This window comes from Cebus imitator, unplaced genomic scaffold (genome assembly GCF_001604975.1).
Source record: "Cebus imitator isolate Cc_AM_T3 unplaced genomic scaffold, Cebus_imitator-1.0 Scaffold52, whole genome shotgun sequence".
In the NCBI taxonomy this organism is placed as follows: Eukaryota; Metazoa; Chordata; class Mammalia; order Primates; family Cebidae; genus Cebus; species Cebus imitator.
Window position 1 is genome coordinate 941,772 of NW_016107367.1, and position 19,281 is coordinate 961,052.

The 19,281-nt window shown below is 47.9% G+C and overlaps 1 protein-coding gene across 1 annotated transcript in view; it reads right to left on the reverse strand.

The window, feature by feature from the left end:
• Positions 1-19,281, reverse strand: part of TECPR2 (tectonin beta-propeller repeat containing 2) — a 133,385-nt gene that overhangs the window by 26,375 nt on the left and 87,729 nt on the right. Inside the window, exons 14-17 of the mRNA XM_017528066.2 lie at positions 18,621-18,861; positions 17,824-17,913; positions 15,851-16,084; positions 3,100-3,248 (exon numbers count right to left, since the gene is read on the reverse strand). Of these exons, the coding sequence (XP_017383555.1) occupies positions 3,100-3,248; positions 15,851-16,084; positions 17,824-17,913; positions 18,621-18,861 (714 nt within the window). The remainder of the gene's footprint in view (positions 1-3,099; positions 3,249-15,850; positions 16,085-17,823; positions 17,914-18,620; positions 18,862-19,281) is intronic.

The window sequence follows — 19,281 nt, forward strand, 5'->3', positions numbered from 1 at the left end:
CATGTAAAAGAATTCATTTGGATACATATCTTATACCATATACAAAAATTAACTCAAAATGGATGACGCATTTAATGTAAGAGCTAAAGCTATAAAACTGCTGGAAGACAACAGGGGTAAATCTTTGTGACCTTAGATTAGGCAACTAAAAGTAGAAGCAACTGAAGAAAAAATAAACTGGACTTCGTCATAAAAATAAAAATATTTGTCCATCAAACATCATAGAGAAAGTAAAAGACAATGCACAGAATGGAAGAAAATACTTGCAAATCATATATCTCATAATGGTCTAGTACCCAGAATACATAAAGAACTCATATAAAACTCAACAATAAGGGCTGGGTGCAGTGGCTCATGCCTATAATTCTAGCATTTTGGGAGGCTAAGGCAGGTGGATCACCAAAGGTCAGTAGTTTGAGACCAGCCTGGCCAATATGGTGAAACCCCGTCTCTACCAAAAATACGAAAAAAATTACCTGGGCATGGTAGCACGTGCCAGCAGTCTCAGATACTTGGGAGGCTGAGGCAGGGGAGTTGCTTGAACCCAGGAGGTAGAGGTTGTAGTGAGCCAAGATTGCACCATTGCACTCCAGGCTGGGCAACAAGAGCAAAACTTTGTCTCAAAAGAAAAAAAAAATTGGATAAAATTTGTTTTTGGTGAGGATGGGAAAAACAAGAACTCTTGTGTCTTGCTGGTGGAACATAAAATGGTGTGGCCACTGTGAAAAATACTTTGACATCCTTAAAAAGTTCAACATGGCCAGGCATGGTGGCTCATGCCTATAATCCCAGCACTTTGAGAGGCTGAGGCAGGCGGATCATGAGGTCAGGCATTTAAGACCAGTCTGACCAATATGGTGAAACCCTGTCTCTACTAAAAATACAAAAATTAGCCAGGTGTGGTGGCACACGCCTGTAGTCCTAGCTACTGGGGAGGCTGAGGCAGGAGAATCACTTGAACCTGGGAGGCAGAGGTTGTAGTGAGTTGAGATCGCCCCACTGCACTCAACTGGACGAGAGGGAGACTTCGTCAAAATATTAATAATAAGTTCAACACAGAATCCCCATATGACCTGCAATTCCACTTACAGGCAGACACGCAATAGAACTGAGAACATACATCCTCCCTAAAGACTTGCACACAAATGCTGACAGCAGCATTATTCACAAGTAGCCAATAAGCAGAAACAATCCAAATGTCCATCCACTGGTGAAATGATAAACTGATGTGGCCTATCCGTACAACAGAACTGTTATTTAGTGGAAAAAAGTAATTAAGAACCGATATATCTACAACATGGCTGAACTCTGAAACATGATACAAAGTGAAAGATGTCAGATAAAAAAGGCCACATATTATGTGATCCAATTTATATAAAATGTCTAGAATAGGCAAAGCCATAGAACGAGAAAGTAGATCAGTGGCTGCCATGGGCGGAGGGGCTGGGGGTTCTGTGAGAGCAGGAAGTGACTGCTAATGGGTAAGGGTTTTCTTTTTTTTTGGAGTGATGAAACATTCTGGAATTGGCTAGTCCTAACTGTTGCACACTCTGTGAATATGCTAGAAACCCTGAGCTGCTGGAAAATCAGGCCCTTCCAAGAAAAAGAAAAAAAAATAAATAAATAAACCCTGAGCTGCATACTGTAGAAGGCTGAATTTTTATGCTACTCAGGTTATAACTTAAAAGGAAGAATATAAAAGGTTAGAAGGAAAAAAAGGAACGTATTGACAGTGATGTGTCAGAGGAGTCCACTTGGGTGAAGGTAACCAGAGAACTTAAGAATAATGAAACTAACGACAAGTGGCTTGCTTTTCATCATCACTGCACCCCAGTAGTGCTGAACAATGGCAGTAAAAAAGGCTCCTCTCTATAGGGTGGACTGCTCCCTGTATGCCACTGTGAGTATGTCACTGTGTGCAGAGGGAAAAAGGAGCATGCGTTATAATTCATTATGTACAACCTCATGTTTGCACAGTGCTGTATCATTTGCAAAGTGCTGTCAGAGACGTTATCATCCCCATAAACCTGTGGAGGAGGAAGACCCAACAATGAGGACGAGAAGCCTCCCTGTGGCCATGACTGCTAGTGGTGGCCTCCACAGAGCTCTGGAGCCGAATACTGGTTTCAGTAAAGGGTTTCCCACCAGCCACACTCCCCAGGGCTGATGGCGGGGACTGGTGTCCTCATGCCTGAGGCCTCGCCATGCCCAAAACGTGGATAGTTACCCACAAAGGCATTTACCCGACTCTGTCTCTTTCCTGACTCCACTGAAGGTTTCTCTGCCCAAAAAGGAACCATTCCTCCCTCCCCACTGCTGTGTCCACATACGGCACCTTCACCTGTTTCCCAGCAGTTACCAAAGGGGTCTAGCAGGAGTCTGGGAAAACAAGTCTCAGAAAACCACAGCCCCTAAAAAAAAAACAAAAAAGGGAAGAAAAAAAAAAGAATAGAAAACCACAGCCCCTAGTTATGAACTGCAACAGAAATCAATTCAGCACGGGAACCACGTCTGTGGGATCTTCAAGGGTAACTAGATAGTACATTAAAATCAGATTTCTGCGTGTGAGCTGAGTGCTGGAAGAGTCAGGAGAGCACAGACACTCTCCTGGGATGCACTGTCAGCTGAAACATGGCAGGGGCTGGCCAGGGGTGGGCAGGGCAGGAAATGGAATTTCTTCAACAAACTGGGAGAGGCACTTGGCATTTTCTCCATGATGAGAATCAAAGTGACTTTTACTTTCTTCTTTATACTTTTGGGTACTGATTTATTATCACTATTATTATTATAAAATAGAGGTTCCAATATATAGACATTTAAAAACTAATATTCACTTAGTGAAAAGTCAGAAACAAAATACTTTTATTTTGAAAGAGAAAAAATATGTGTTGATTCCTAATCTGTTCAGCTCTAAACTTCACAAATACCAAATTCCAACTGTGATGTCCGTGAGCAAGAGTATGGAGACCCTGGGGACATGGCTCCTGGCATTTGCTGGGAAGCCTCTAGAGGCTGTGGGGATCTTTTTTCCCAGTCCCAGCATCCTCACAGTTTCTGTCTTACTGTGGAGTGAGTTCCCACCAGCTAACTTCTGCTTACCTGGACAGGTGGCTCAATCATTATCCAGGCTGGAAGCATGAGACTGGGATTGAGAGGCTGAGTCCCCACACGGAAGTAGACTCCACCCCTGGAATCACAGGCCCAGATGTGCTGATTTCCACATGCCAAGCTTGTCAACTTTACAGCTCCTATAGACAAAGAAAAGTACACACATTGTAATTACCTTTTGTACAATGACTAATCTTTCATCTAATCTATGAACTTTGATTTTCTACTTCAAAGAAAGAAAGAGGCTGCATTTGCAACTGAACTTGGACACTAAGTCATCTGATCTGCCCCAGTCTATCCACATTGGCTATGTGGACGTGGCTGGGCTTGAGAACGTAACTCATCAGAGTTATGACAGCCTCTGGCCACTCTGCCACCTGCCAGATACCACACAGCACTCCTTCCAGGCAAACAGGCAAAGCAGTCAAGATGCTGCCAGCACAGTGTCCTGAACCACCAAGCCCTGGGATTAGTATCTCCATGTGGGTCCCATCGCCAGCTTCCTCAGACACGTGACTAATGCCAGTAAATTCTGGATCTGGAGAGAGGGAACTCATATTTACAGATAATCTTGATCTTAATTAGAATTCAACTGACTGGGCACAGTGGCACACACCTGTAATCTTAGCACTTCTGGAGGTCATGGGGGGTAGATCGGTTAAAACCAGAAGTTTACGACCAATTTGGGCAGCATAGTGAGACCCTGTTTCTACAAAATACATACATGAGTTGGGCATAGTGGCACACGCCTGTAGTCCCAGCTACTCGGGAGGCTGAGATCACTTGGGCCCAGGAAGTCGAGGCTGCAGTGAGCCATGATGGTGCCACCGCACTTGAGCCTGGGTGACTGAGGCCTCATCTCAAAAAAACAAAAAAAACAAAACCAAGTCTCCCAAATAATATTCATTTTTATTTCTTTATTTCTCATTGCTATTGAGACTGATTGTAAGAGGAAAGGAAATGGGAAGTTTTTAGAAAATAGAAATTACATCTGATAATAGTCTGGCTAAAAGAACAGCAGTCAACAGTTCCTGAGTAGCTGCTGTGGACAGGCTGTCAGCCGTGTCTTCATACACTCATCTCAATCCCCACAACAGTGATGAGTATTGTCCCACTTTACCCATGGGACCACTGGGACTCTGCTGAGGGCCACATGGCAGGAGGTAGCCAGTCAAGGAGGCAGAGGAGGACCTACGATTTGGACCCGGGTCAGCCTGGCTCCTCTGAATCAGCAACCTCTGACCTCTGAGACTTTCCCTACAACGCAATGCACAGATCTTCAGGGCTAAGTCCAATTCGATGTTTTTGTTTTGTTTTTGGGACAGGGTCTCGTTCTGTCATCTAGGCTGGCATTCAGTGGCGCAATCTCAGCTCACTGCAACCTCCACCTCCTGGGTTCAAACAATTCTCATGCCTCAGCCTCCCAAGTAGCTGGGATTACAGGCATGCGCCACCATGCCCAGCTAATATTTGTGTTTTTAGTAGAGACGGGGTTTCACCAGTTGGCCAGGCTGGTCTTGAACTCCTGACCTCAAGTGATCAACCGACTTCAGCCAAAGTGTTGGGATTACAGGTGTAAGCCACCACGCCCACCCCAAAGTTTTGAACAACTTTGTCACCCCAAAAAGTTCCCTCAACTCCCTTCTAGTCAATGCCCTCTACCCTGAGGCAACTGCTGAACTGACTTCTTTTTTTCTGAGACAGAGACTTGCTCTGCTGCCCAGGCTTGAGTGCAGTGGTATAATCTTGGTTCATTGCAACCTCTGCCTCCTGGGGTTTTTTTTTTTTTTTTTTTTTTTGAGACAGTCTCGCTCTGTTGCCCAGGCTGAAGTGCAGTGGTATGATCTCTGCTCACGGCAGTCTCAGCCTCCCGGCTTCAAGCAATTCTCCTGCCTCAGCTTCCGAGTAGCTGGGATTACAGGCACCTGCCACCACGCCCAGCTAATTTTTACATTTTTATTAGAGATGGGGTTTCACCATGTTGGCCAGGCTAGTCTCCTGACCTCAGGGGATCCACCCGCCTTGGCCTCTCAAAGTGCTGGGATTATGGGCGTGAGCCGCTGTGCCCAGCCTGTTGAACTGACTTCTATTCCACAGGTAAGTTCAGTCTACTTTAGAGGTTCCCAGAGCAGAATCGCAGCATGCATGCTCTGGCGTCGGGCTTCCTTCACGCAGCGCCATGCAGGGAAGTGCCACTCCCTTCATTGCCACACACGACTTCACTGCACACACATGACAAGGCAAGGTTCTCCATTCACCTGCTGATGAACTATGCACTATTAGGAGCGACATGGCCATAATCACTCTCGTGGGAGGCTTTTTCTTTTTTGAACATGTGTTGATTTCCTTGAATAAATGCCTGGAAGTAGACTTGCTAGCTGTAGGATAGGTGCCTGTTTCACTTTTTTTTTTTTTTGAGACAGAGTCTCACTTTGTCACCCAGGATGGAGTATACTGGCACAATCTTGGCTCACTGTAACCTCCACCTCCCACATTCAAGTGATTCTCATGCTTTAGCCTCCCAAGTAGCTGGGATTAAAGGCATCCGCCACCACAGCTGGCTTTTATTTTTTTTAGCAGAGACAGGGTTTTGCCTTGTTGACTAGGCTGGTCTTGAACTCCTGACCTTAGGTGACCCACCCGCCTCAGCTTCCCAAAGTGCTGGGATTACAGGTGTGACCCACTGTGCCCAGCCTGTTTCACTTTTAAAGAAACCACCAGTTTCTGGAATGGCTGTCCTATGCTCACGCCCACAGCCCTGTCTGTGAGTTCTGGCTACCTGCACCGTTGAACCTTTTCCATGACCGCCATTCTAGGAGGGAGGTTGTATCCTGTGGTGGCTTTAATTTGCCTTTCCCTGCAAAGGAATGACGCTGGGAATCTTTTAATATGCTATGGGCAGCTGTATATCTTCTTTTGTGAATGCATGTTCAAGTCTTTTTGCTCATTTAAAAATGGACTGTCTCCTGACTGCTGAGTTACGGGAGTTCTCTGTATGTCGCAGGCACCAACCTTGTTTCAGATATGTGCGTTGTGAATCTGTGGTTTGCTTTATTTTCTTAATAGTGTTTTTTGATAAGCAGTTTTTATTTTTGATGGGTTATTTTGACTTTCAACCATGGAATAATAGGTATACAGCTCCATTAGCTGGTGGTGCTACCGGAGGAGGGCAGGCGGAGGGCGCCCCACACTGGCTGCAGAACCAGGAGGTGCTGCCCCTGCACAGTTGTCACTGGTATCAGATGACAGCCCATAGAGTGCGGCAAAACACAGAGCCATGACTGCCACGTGAACATCTCGTCATGTGCCTGCAGTTACAACATCAACCTAAAACTATTAATTCACTGCTATAAAAAATTATCATTATTCCTTTGTGTATTTTCTAAAGATGACAATTTCTCTATTCCAAGAATTAACTGTATTTACTCCTTCCATGATCTCGTACAGAATATTTTACTAGGGAGTTTAAAAGAACTCCCTGGAACTCTAATATTACATATGCAAAGATCTGTACCAGTCAAAATAAAGTATCTTCAGCAGCAACTCTAGAAATAGCTAAGAAACCAATGCTAATTAAGAAAGAATTTTGGCCGGGCGTGGTGGCTCATGCCTGTAATCCCAGCACTTTGGGAGGCCGAGGCGGGTGGATCACGAGGTCAAGAGATCGAGACCATCCTGGTCAACATGGTGAAACCCCGTCTCTACTAAAAATACAAAAATCAGCTGGGCATGGTGGTGCGTGCCTGTAATCCCAGCTACTCAGGAGGCTGAGGCAGGAGAATTGCCTGAACCCAGGAGGCGGAGGTTGCGGTGAGCCGAGATTGCGCCATTGCACTCCAGCCTGGGTAACAAAAGCGAAACTCCGTCTCAAAAAAAAAAAAAAAAAAACAACCTGGCCCTAAGAAGAACCACAGGCAGCAGCGATCATGCTAACAGAGTCACGTGGTGACAAAAACACACCGGGCCAGCATCTCAGGGTTGGCAGCGACAACACTGCTGACAGAACACAGAGCTCACATGACACAGTCAACATCCTTTCAGAACATATAGAAAGGACTGCTAGACGATGTGCTCCAGTGTATAAACCAGCTTCTTCCAAACTGAAGAGACAGGTTAAAGATGACAAAGTTGAACTGAGGGCTTTCCTGCCTCAGAGTCTCACCCGGGCCACCTGGAAGAATGAGTTGTGAGCCTGTTCCACAGAAGACGTGGTCCGGATGTGGTGAACGTGGTACAGAGACCACTGCCCTCCCCAAACACTCCATGGCTCCCTCACATTCCCTTAGAGTTAGGCAGGATCCCAAAACCAGTTCTGGCAACGGGCTCTGAGCAGAAGGAACCAAGATGGTGGAGCTGCACAGCAAAGCAGGTGGGATCAGGCAGCTACCGCCTGGAGGACCACTGCCCTGGAAGAAGGCAGATGCAGGGCCAGCTTCGCCGGAGCGGGGCCACCGTTCACTGTGTGAAGTTGCTGATATCTGGGGCTTGCTTCTGAAGCACAGTTCAGCCTGGCTGATGCAAACATACTGACATTTTCCTGCCTGTCCCTGTTTTGTCCTTATTTTTTCTTCTGTTTTAAAAAAAATGCTTTAATTACTTTATTCGACAAAGCAGATCTTTTCCCCTTAGGATTATTTCTTAAATATATTACTTTAAAACAAAAAGTGGCATTTATTTGATGCTTTACTATTCATAAAATACTTTTCTACATAAATTACTGAATAATGTAATCTTGTTTGTTACCTAACAGCATAAACTGACACTGAATAGTTCTTCGTTAAATGCTGTGACCTGATAAATTAAATTACAAATTTCATTAGTTTGCAAAACATTCCAATGCCTGACATAATGCATATTTATGTGTATGGGGAAATGAAATGTTATAAGCATCTTAAATATCTGCTAAGTGATGCAAATTTTCTTCCAAAAACTAGGATTATAATAAATCACTACAAAATTCCATATTTGATCTCTACAACTGGGTTAGGAGCTGACCATTTAAGAATTCCTTTAATTTAATCCCATAGCAGCAGTTGCTCTGGTAATTTGTATAGGGGCAGAAAGAAGCAGGATGCTGTATCTTTAAAAAAAATTAAAGGTTTGCTTATAGCCACTACTGGAGATAACAAAAAAAAAAAAAGAGAAAAAAATTAAAGGTAAAGTCATACTCATTATTTGATACACGAAAGTCATCCTCATCCTTGAAATTAAAATTTTTTTTTTTTTTTTTTTTTTGAGACAGTCTTGCTCTGTCACCCAGGCTGGAGTGCAGTGGCACAATCTCGGCTCACTGCAACCTCCGTCTCCCAGGTTCAAGTGATTCTTTTTCCTCAGTCATCCAAGTAGCTGGGATTACAGATGTGCACCACCACGCCTGGCTAATTTTTGTATTGTTAGTAGAGATGAGGTTTCACCATGTTGACCAGGCTAGTCTCAAACTCCTGACCCCAGGTGATCCACCTGCCTTGGCCTCCCAAAGTGCTGAGATAACAGGCATGAGCCACTGCACCCAGCCTTTTTAAAAAATTTATTTATTATTATTATTTTTTTGAGACAGAGTCTCACTCTGTCACCCAGGCTGGAGTGCAGTGGCATCATCTCAGCTCAGCAGTGGCACAATCCCAGCTCACTGAAGCCTCCGCCTCCTGGGTTCAAGCAATTCTCGTGCCCCAGCCTCCTGAGTAGCTGGGACTACAGGTGTGGGCCACCATGTTGGGCTAACTTTTGTATTTTTAATAGAGATGGGGTTTCGCTATGTTGGCCAGGCTGGTCTCAAACTCCTGGCCTCAAGTGATCCTCCTGCCTCGACCTCTCAAAGTGCTGAGATTACAAGCGTGAGCCACACATCCAGCCTGAAATTAAAATTTCTGCTTGTCATTTCAAGAAGACTGAGGATGTTCCAGACCTAACCATGACTTAGTGCTGCCCAAGGTCAACACTGTCCCCAAGGGAGCACAGGTCATGCTGTCGAAGGCTGCTTGCTATTACTCACACAACCAGGAAGACACTTGCAAAGAAAATACCAGGCTGAAGGAAAGAACACATGTAAAAGTATCTCGGACAAGTTTTCATAAACCTAACATCTGCCTCGTGCCCTGGGAAGGCTGATGGCAACTTATAGCAAGAGCTGAGAGTTTTCCCGGGAGGGTGGGAGTCATGTCATCCACCAGGCGGCTGTGTGTGATGACATCCCGTACTTGCGTGGGAGGCAGTTTTATCTTTGATTACCTGTAACAAGGCCAAATATAGGATCAAAACTCACATCCCAGAGTGACTCAGAAATGGAGCTACAAATAGTACTGACTTTCCCGGACATTTTAAATCCTGCTGGTGCAGTGGCACGCACCTATAATCCCAGCACTTTGGGAGGCTGATGTGGGAGGATCGGCGGAGCCCAGAGTTTGAGACCAGCCTGGCCAATATAGTGAGATCCTGTCCAAATTAAAACAAAAATCCTGTTGGGTATGTACTGTCACCAAGTAATTGGTCCCTGCCTGTAAAGTCCCTACATGCTCTATGTGTAAACTTCCAACAACAATAATGTGAGTCAAACTAAAATAATTGTTTTTGTTTGTTTGTTTTTTAAGAAACAGGATCTTGCTCTGTTGCCTAGACTGGGCTCAACAACTCGGGCTCAAGCAATCCTCCTTCCTCAGCCTCCCGAGCAGCTAGGACTACAGGTGTGCGCCACCATGCTTAGCTCAGAAATAACAGGCAGAAGCAAAGTGCTCAGAGGGAACACAGTAGGAAAGCGCTATGATGGGTTCAGTCACTGAAGAATGTTCAGTGGGGAGGTGGCAACCTCAGCTGAGTCCCAAAGGAAGAAGAGTTGAAGAAAGGAAAGCAGCCCCCGGAAGGAATGCTGGGCCACAGGAAGAGAGGCACATGGGCAGCACAAACGTGCATGGTACGTTAGGGAAGGGTAAGGCCAGGAATGGCTGAAGTCCCCAATGCAAGAGGCCCCGGAACGCCAGGCTTGCGAGACCCTGGGCGCCACACCAAAGACTGGAGCTTTATTCTAGTGGCAGCGTGGAGCCATGTAACATTGAGGGCAACACCACTGGAGCTATGTTTGAGGAAGACAGCTCTGGTAACCATGATGGGAGGTGGGCAGACCTGGTGCCACAAGGCAGCCACTGCAGGACAGCAACTTGGTGGCGAGGGGGCTCCACCCTGGCAGTGGTGGGTGGGAAGCAGAGGTCCAGAAGCAGGGAGACCTTCAGCTAGATGGCCAGGACACTGCTGACCAACTAGTCAAAAGAGTACTCTGCTCTTTCCAGCAGAATTTAGTGAAAACAACAGGGCACAGTGGCTCACACCTGTAATCCCAGCACTCTGGGAGCCCAAGGCAGGTGGACCACCTGAGATCAGTCGAAACAAGCCTGACCAACACGGTAAAACTCCATCTCTACTAAAAATACAAAAATTAGCCAGGTGTGGTGGCACAGGCCTGTAATCCCAGCTACTTAGGAGATTAAGGCAGGAGAATCACTTGAACCCAGGAGACGGAAGTTGCAGTGACCCTAGGCAACAGAGTGAGACACTGTCTCAAAAAAAACCCCAAAAAATGGAATTTAGTGGGTGCAGAGGATCAAAGTTAGGAAAAAGAGCACATTTGCAGAAGGCTAAATTTGATATTGAACAAAATCCTCAAATGCAGTCGCAGTGCTTCCATTCGTTGCTGTGTAAACCCTCGACTGCTGACTTTTATTTATTATTATTATTATTATTATTATTTTATTATTATTTTTTCTCCAACCCGGCCCCAACCCGCTGCTGGCTTTAAAAAATATTTTTAGAGATGGGGTCTTGCTATGTTGGCCAGGTCAGTCTTGAATTCCTGACCTCAAGCAGTCCTCCCAAAGTGCTAGGATTAGAGGTGTAAGCCACTGCACCTGGCCCACTGTCAACTTTTAAAAGAGAAATGAAGTACCCCAATCAATTCCAGATAAGTAACACAGGCAGCAGCCATGTCAGCCAGATGACTCTCCTGTATAGTCAATACCCATTCAATACACACGGCCTGATGACAGCTGCCAGGCACAGTCAGTCACGCGGGCTCCTGGGCAGACAGCATGCCTGAATTCAAAACCTGTAATCCCTCACTTAAATATATAATTATTAAAAGATCTGTTGGGCTGAGCACAGTGACTCACGCCTGCAATCCCAGCACTTTGGGAGGCCAAGGCAGGTGAATCAGTTTAGGTCAGGAGTTTGAGACCAGCCTGGCCAACATGGTGAAACCACGTCTCTACTAAAAATACAAAAATTAGGCTGGGCGCAGTGGCTCAAGCCTGTAATCCCAGCACTTTGGGAGGCCGAGGCGGGTGGATCACAAGGTCAAGAGATCGAAACCATCCTGGTCAACATGGTGAAACCCCGTCTCTACTAAAACTACAAAAAATTAGCTGGGCATGGTGGTGCGTGCCTGTAATCCCAGCTACTCAGGAGGCTGAGGCAGAATTGCCTGAACCCAGGAGGCGGAGGTTGCGGTGAGCCGAGATTGCGCCGTTGCACTCCAGCCTGGGTAACAAGAGCAAAACTCCGGCTCAAAAAAAAAAAAAAAAAAAAAAAAAAAAAAAAAAAAAAAAAAAAAAAAAAAAAAAAAAAAAAAAAATACAAAAACTGACTGAGCATGGCTGTGTGCACCTGTAATCCCAGCTACTCAGGAGGCTGAGGCAGAAGAGTCGCTTGAACCCAGGAGGCGGAGGTTACAGTGAGCCGAGATTGTGTCACTGCACTCCAGCCTAGTCAACAGAGCAAGACCCCATCTCAAACAAACAAAAAAGAAGTCTCTTGACCCACCTGCCTTTCCCACAGGATACAGACTACACCTGAAGACAGCCCAATAGCTGCATATCTGCTGCCCCTGGTGATGCTCACTGCCCTACCCTGGCACAGTGAAGGCTGGGGAGGTGGCCATTCTTTCTAGGGGAGAAACCAAGCTTCAGTGGGATTGAGTCCCAGGAGGGAGAGGGAAACAGGAACGAGTTCACCCTGAGTCCAAGATGGCCTTGGGCCCTCCCGTCCGGTGTTCAGCAGGTATTCATTGAGGGGATGGTCTGGGGATCCTGGTCGCCTGCTCACCTCCCTTATCCCAACACAAAGCTGCCAACCCTGGACTTGACACATTCTCTCAGAATGTGTAGGAAATGGGAAAGGAGTCTTAATTTAACATTTCAAGATCAACCAGATAACTCAGATAAATAAAATTTAAAGCTCAGGGCAGGATAAGGACTACTCGAGGTGGTGCTTTAACAAGGGATGCTGGATTCTCTTTCCCCGTGGCACAAACTGGGGCAACGCAAGCAAAAGCCCCACCACCAGCCTGAGGATCTGTGCAGCTAACAAAGGCTACAGAGCGCCCCCAAGCAGAGCGCCACAGCTTTTGGATAGCCACGCTGCAGGGAGATGGCTCACGCTTAAGACAGGACGCCCCCACTACCCGTGCATCCCCTGGGGGGTTGGACTTGGGGGTTGCTGCTCCCATTAGAAACGAGAGGAAACCAAGGCCAGGCACGGTAGCTCACGCCAGATTGGGAGGCCGAGGAGGGCGGATCACTTGAGGTCAGGAGTTTAAGACTAGCTTGGCCAACATGGTGAAACCCCAGCTCTACCCAAAATACAAAAGTTAGCTGGGCCCAGGCACAGTGGCTCACACCTATAATCACAGCACTTTGGGAAGTGGAGGCGGGCAGTGAGCTGAGATCGTGCTACTGTACTCTAGCCTGGGCAACAGAAGGAAACTCCATCTTGAAAAAAAAAATTAGCTTGGCATGGTGGCACATGACTGTGGTCCCAGCTACTTGGGAGGCAGAGGTGGGAGGATTGCTTAAGCCTGGGAAGGCAGAGGTTGTAGCGAGCCAAGATCGTGCCACTGCACTTAGCCTGGGTGACAGAGTGAGCCCCCATCTGGGAAAAAAAAAAAAAAAGGAGAGGAAACTGCAGTTAAAGGCAAGCTGCCTGGGGCCCAGCTCTGTCCTGCCTCTGCCATGAGTCCCCACACCTCTGCCTGTGACCTCCTTGTACCCCCTGCCGGTCTGATCCATTCAGACTCAGCTGGATACTGACATTGATTTGTTAATGATTTTGCAGGCAGAACACAGGGGCTTAGTCAAAACCTGCCCATCCACAGCAACCAGGACCCCCAGGCCATCCCTCCACTCACACACCCATCCCCTCAACGAATATCTGCTGAACACCGGAGGGCCCAAGGCCATCCTGGACTCAGGATAGACTCGGTCCTGTTTCCCTCTCACTCTTGAGACTCAATCCCACGGAAGCCGGGTTTCTCACCTAGAGAAACTCCCATGAAGCCCAAATACACACCTTAGAGACCTGCACAACTTAAGCCAACAGCCAGTGCTGGGAGGACTGGACTGAGCCAGGAGGGGGCACGAGCTGTGCTGGAGGTGGGAGGCCCAGGCAGGGCTGGCTCCAACAGTGCAGAGCCCGGCATGACGCCCGTTCACTCTGAAGCCTGCCATAGTGCAGGTGCCTTCCTGGAGGGGCTGGCAGGGGCCATGCAAGGGAACCAGTCCTGCTTCTCACCCAAACAGTACAAGTGAACATGGCCTCCCACGGTGCTCAAGATTCAGGTGTAGGGAGAACACACATCATGCGCTGGACTTTTTACCCGCAGAGGGAACTAGCAGCATTTTCCAGTTAGTCTGGGGAGGAGCTGCTGGAGAAAGACTCAGGACCAGTAGGGCAACTGAACAAACGAAAGGCTTCCCAGGGCAGGCGGCAGGTCAGCCAGCACCAGTGTTCAGGCCTCTCTCAGCCTCAGCCTGGTCTGATCAGTCACTGTCAGTGACGTGGAGAGGAAGGTGTTCTCGAGAAGCTAGATGGTGACTGGTGGGTCCAAAAGGCAGTGGGGAGGCCCAAAGCACAAAGAACAAAAATCGCCCGGACAACCCCAAGCCTTGGAACAGAACTTGCTTCTTTCAGTTGAGTTAATGTTCAGAGGCCTTTTCAGGCAAAAGAATGGGTGACGTCTACTCAGCACCCTATAGGAGCCCCTGGGGCTGAGCGCACCGGCCACTGCCAGGCTGCCTAAGACAATGCTTGCTTTACAGTGGCAAGAGGCTCTCCTTGTCAGCTGGGAGCATACAGACTGCAATGCAGCCAGGAGCTTGGGGAGAAGGGGGACAAGCCCTTCTCTTCTTGCTTTCTTTTTTTGTTTTTTTCTTTTGCGACAGAGTCTTGCTCTGTCACCCAGGCTGGAGTGCAAAGGCATAGATCTCAGCTCACTGCAACCTCGCCTTCCAAGTTCAAGTGATTCTTGTGCCTCAGGCTCCCAAGTAGCTGGGATTATAGGCGTGTGCCTCCACACTCAGCTAATTTTTGTAGAGACAGGGTTTCATCATGCTGGCCAGGCTGGTCTTGAACCCCTGACCTCAGGTGATCCGCCCGCCCTGGCCTCCCAGAGTGCTGGGATTACAGTGTGAGCCACCGCGCCCGGTGCTCTTCTTGCTTTGTTTCTCCCCTCCTTCTTTTTTTTTTCCTTTTGGTGAGTACATGTGGTTCAGTTCTCAAACATTCAATGCTTATGCAATTCAAGTCTACTATGTAACCAAATGATGGTTGTAAATTTAAAAATTCGGAAACCTTATAATCAGGAAGTTCCAGAGTCAGTCCTGCTGAGTCAGTCCTGCTGAGTCAGTTCTGATGCAAGCGCAGGGCTCACCCAGGTCCCCGGGAGCCATCTGCACAGTTCCACCTTCAGGTAAACCACACCTATGCTGCCTGATCCACTAAGAGTCTATCAGAGAGAAATCTAATGTTGTGGGCTTATTTTATTATTTCTTGGAACATGAATGAATTATTTACAAATAGCACTACATTCTCTCCCTCCCTTTCTTCCTCCCTCCCTCCATCCCTCTCTCTCTCTTTTCTTTCTTTTGAAACAGAGTCTCACTCTGTTGCCCAGGCTAGAGTGCAATAAATAGTGTGATCTTGGCTCACCGCAACCCCTACCTCCCAGGTTCAGGCAATTGTCCTGCCTCAGTCTCCCAAGTAGCTGGGACTACAGGCATGCACTGTCATGCCCAGCTAGTTTTTTTTGTATTTTTAGTAGACATGAGGTTTCACCATGTTGGCCAGGTGGTCTTGAACTCCTGATCCACCCAGCTCAGCCCCCCAAAGTGCTGGGATTATAGCCACTGTGCCTGGCCTACAAATAGCACTACATTTTTTAGCCCACTCTGTAGCTAAAAAAGGGAGATACAGAGAAAAGCGGGAGCTACTGGGTGCAGGTCCTCCTGGATCTGGCTGAGCTGAAGGAGAGCTGGCACCTGTGTGTTGAGCCACTCTCCTCTGCCAGGCACTGTCCTGAGGAGACGGACCAATGTGGCACCGATCCCGTCGTAGGGAACGCCCATCTTTCCAGCTTTTAAGGCCATAGAGCTATGTCCCACATTCAGACAGACAGACAGGGGCAGCTGCATCACCAGCATCCTTCAAGCTGCTCTCAGCAAATGGCCCCTTAATCTGAGGACGCACGCCCTCCTGGGGTTCTGACAGCCCTGCAAACTCTAAGGGGCAGGGAAGAGACAAAACCCAGAGCCTGTCTAGTCTGGAGTAGCAGCCAAGTGAGCTCCTGAAATCCAGCAACTTATAAATATCCTCTCAGAACTCTCACGAGTTGAACACAGGCTGGGCAGTTTTGTTCAACGTCATGTTTTGATGCAGTCTGAGGGTAGTCAGGGCTCCGGCAGGCATACTCACGAGACAGCCGTACCTAGCTGGGAGAGGTCCAGCCTGGTCCAGTGCATGCCCGTGGGGCAGCTCTTGGAGAGCGTCCTGATGAACACCTGGCCGAGGCTATCCAGCGCCCACAGTGCATCCTGGCAGGCGGCGTAGGCGCGCATCTCGGCGTCGGGAGGCAGCTGCACCGTGGAGGGCCGTGACTGTGCACTCTGGGCGCTGACGCTGCACAGGTCCTTGCTGCTCTGGCACAACCACAGGGAGCTCCCTGCGAAAAGGGAGCATGTTTGTCATCATGTGCTGTCTGCACCGAGCCGCCCACCCTAAATGTACAAGGCAGTTTGCCTTCCGGCAGGTACCGTCCACCTGGCTGAGGTGCCGCTTACTCACCCGCCCGTTCCCATGCGGGCAGGAGGGGTCTAGCACTTTAAGAAGTAGAAGTCAGAGGCAAACGCCACAACTAACAAGAAACAGGCCTGAGATGGTTGAAAGAAACAGAAAGAAGGCAGGGCTTAGGAGATTTTATGAAGGCCATAATGTTGGCTTACTGGTTCTGGCCTCCCATTTTCATGGGCTGGGAAGTTTTTCCCTTGAACAAAGGCACCAGAGCGTTTTTAATATAGAATGTTAATTTTGCCGAAAAAAGAAGACTATCAACTCAGTGCCCTGGGAGAGTGAGGGCTGGCAGTTCCTAGGAAGGATGGTGCCAAGGCGCTCTCCTAGGCCTCCTGGTGATGGGGCTGGAGGGTAGGCCACCTGCTGGAGAAGGCTTAGGAAGCTGGAAATGTTTCTCTTCCCATCATTACCTCAAAATCATGTCTTTTCATTCCCTCCGGCATTTTTAAAAAGTCCTTTAGGTATAATAGATTCTGTTTAAAATGCAAATAATCCTTAGGGCAGTTAAAAGCTTGGTCACAGTACATTATCTGAAGTATTATCTATAACTTGCGGCCACACGTTTTGGAATTCAAACCTTTTCTGGATTTTTGAAAACCTTAGCTAATGGGTATGCCATTGGTTTACAAAACAACCATGAGGGCCAGGCGCTCCCTGGTGAGGCGTGGTAACATCCCTGCAGCAACACGGATACGGTCACAGCCAACAGATCCACTGAGGCTGGAGGCAGCCCTGTGTGAGATCCAGTCAAGTTTGGCTGCCAAGTTAATTTATGCCAAACTCAAGAAATAATTTATTGTTTTCAGAGATTTCTAGGTTTCAGAACTATGGTCCGAACAATCTGGTAAGAAGTTACTGTACTGACCCAATGACCCACATCCTAGTGGGACTAATGGTTTGAACTAACCAAACGATTCCCTCTTAATCACAGATTTCATAGCATCTTCGCGTTTAATCCTCAGTGCAATCCTGCGAGGAGGTACAGCTACTTCCCAGAGAGGTCACCTGACTGCCCCGGCTCCCAGCTAACTGGGTGGGAGAACTGCCTCTTCTGGCCACAGATGCTAGCTCCCCACCGTCCTGTGCTCTGGCTCCCTCACAAACCCCATGCTCTGTAAGGGATGCTAAGTTCTGCCCAGGAATGTGGGCAGGAGCACCCCCTGCAAGGCAGGTCTGTTTAATGGGGTACAAATGTGGAACTTAGGTGATCGAGAGTCTGTGAACAAGATGCAAAGAGGCTGCTGGGAGGTGACAGAAGGACTCTGAAGGGGAGATGGGAAGGTGCCTGGAGAAGCTGTGGCCCCTGCCATGTGCTGCTGGAAGTCACCAGCTGCTGGCCCTGGTGGCCGCAGTGTGAGCTCCTCCTTCAGAAGGATACTTTCCCTCATCTTCACAATGCTCAGTCCCTCTCAGTGGCTCTCCTGGTCAGGACTATCCCCTTCAGGGCCCTAGGCTCAGCTAACAAGGGCTACGGGGCCTGTGACACCCCTAACGTGGTTGGTCTCAGAGGTGCGCCCCATCACCAATGAGGCCACAGTCGGACTGTGGTTTGAATCTTTCCAAGGGTGAAGCTGTGCTCTAGATTTCTCAGTGACGCTAAGACTGACCCACCTTCCTTTGTGGGAGCCGCAGAAGCCAACACAAAGGCCCATTTTGTGGCAGAAGCTGTCCCACGGGGAACAATATGATGCCAGTAAGTGCCTGGAAAGAGTAAATGGGAAGAATGGGTTAGAGAAAGAAAACCGACAAGACCACTTCAGGGCCTAGTTCTAGACGACAGCTGGCCTTCAAACCCCTTCTCCAGATAATTCTAGAGTGTCCCTAAATTCAGCGACATGAGCCATCAGAGCCTGCCATTCATTTCCCTCTGAACACTGCCAGGCAGAGCCATATCTAGCCTAGGAGCGGGGAGGTCACACAGCAGGGAGACAGTTGGAGAAAATTCACAAAGCAAGGGCTTCACTCACAGAAACGAACCCCAGGATGCCTGGACCAGCGTCTACATTCACAGACCTGGCCAGAGCCTTGCATTTCCAGCAGTGGCCACCACCTTCCCTCCAGGAAATGGACCACTCTCTCTCACTAGGCTCTTTAGGTTCAGGTGGATTTTTTCATTTAAAATGTGAAACTGTTAACATAAAAATGACCTCCATTTGCTTTTCTTATGCCATGAAAGGTTTCCAGGGGAAACACACTCTCCAGACTCAGGGATCCAAGTTTTAAGAATGACAGATTTTTTAAAAAGGAGAGAAACTGATCACAAAGCATAAAGAGGGCCCCACTAGACACTTCATAGTGCTGGCACTAACTCAGCTTTTCAAGTTGAGATCTTTAAGCTTTCCTTAAATGTTGGCTTTAAAGTGAGGCTGCCTATAAAGCCAGTGTGAAATATACAGCAATTCACCCACCAACGAGACTTCCCTTAGCCACGTGGAATTCATTCTTGCCCGAGGAGATCCAGACGCCGCTGTTATTGACCCCGAGAAGGCTTGGCTGACACTGAAGCTGCTGGGACCAAAATGCCATGCGCAGCTTATCTGCCACCTTTTCTACGGGGGCTTGGGCTGCTGTGGCCACCGAGTGAGTGGCATGGATTATTGTCTGAAATAAGCTGCACTGGTCAAACACCACATAGTCTGTGATGCTCACCTGGAAGGAGACAAGCAAAAACCTTGAGTCAGAGCAACTACAGTGTAGACTCTCCACCTCGAGGGAAGGCTCCCGCCCAGGCCCACACCTCTGCATTTCTAGTAACGAGATGACCATCCAAACACAAATGTGCACATGTTCACTTGTGGAAGGACCAAAAACATGTGACAGGATGCCGGCAAACCGCTAACTCTAACTCCAGCTACTTCGTAGTGGTGGATTTAAAGTATGGAAGAATATATTCACATTTTAGACACTTTTATATAACAGGGATCTTTTACAAGCATGTATTACATTTGTGATTAAATATCACCCTCCTACACACACCCTTTCTAAGAAGACTTTCATTCTAATCAGAGAGAGAAAGAATTTTGCCGTCTTTTCTGAGATAGTCTTGCTGTGACAACCAGGCTGGAGTGC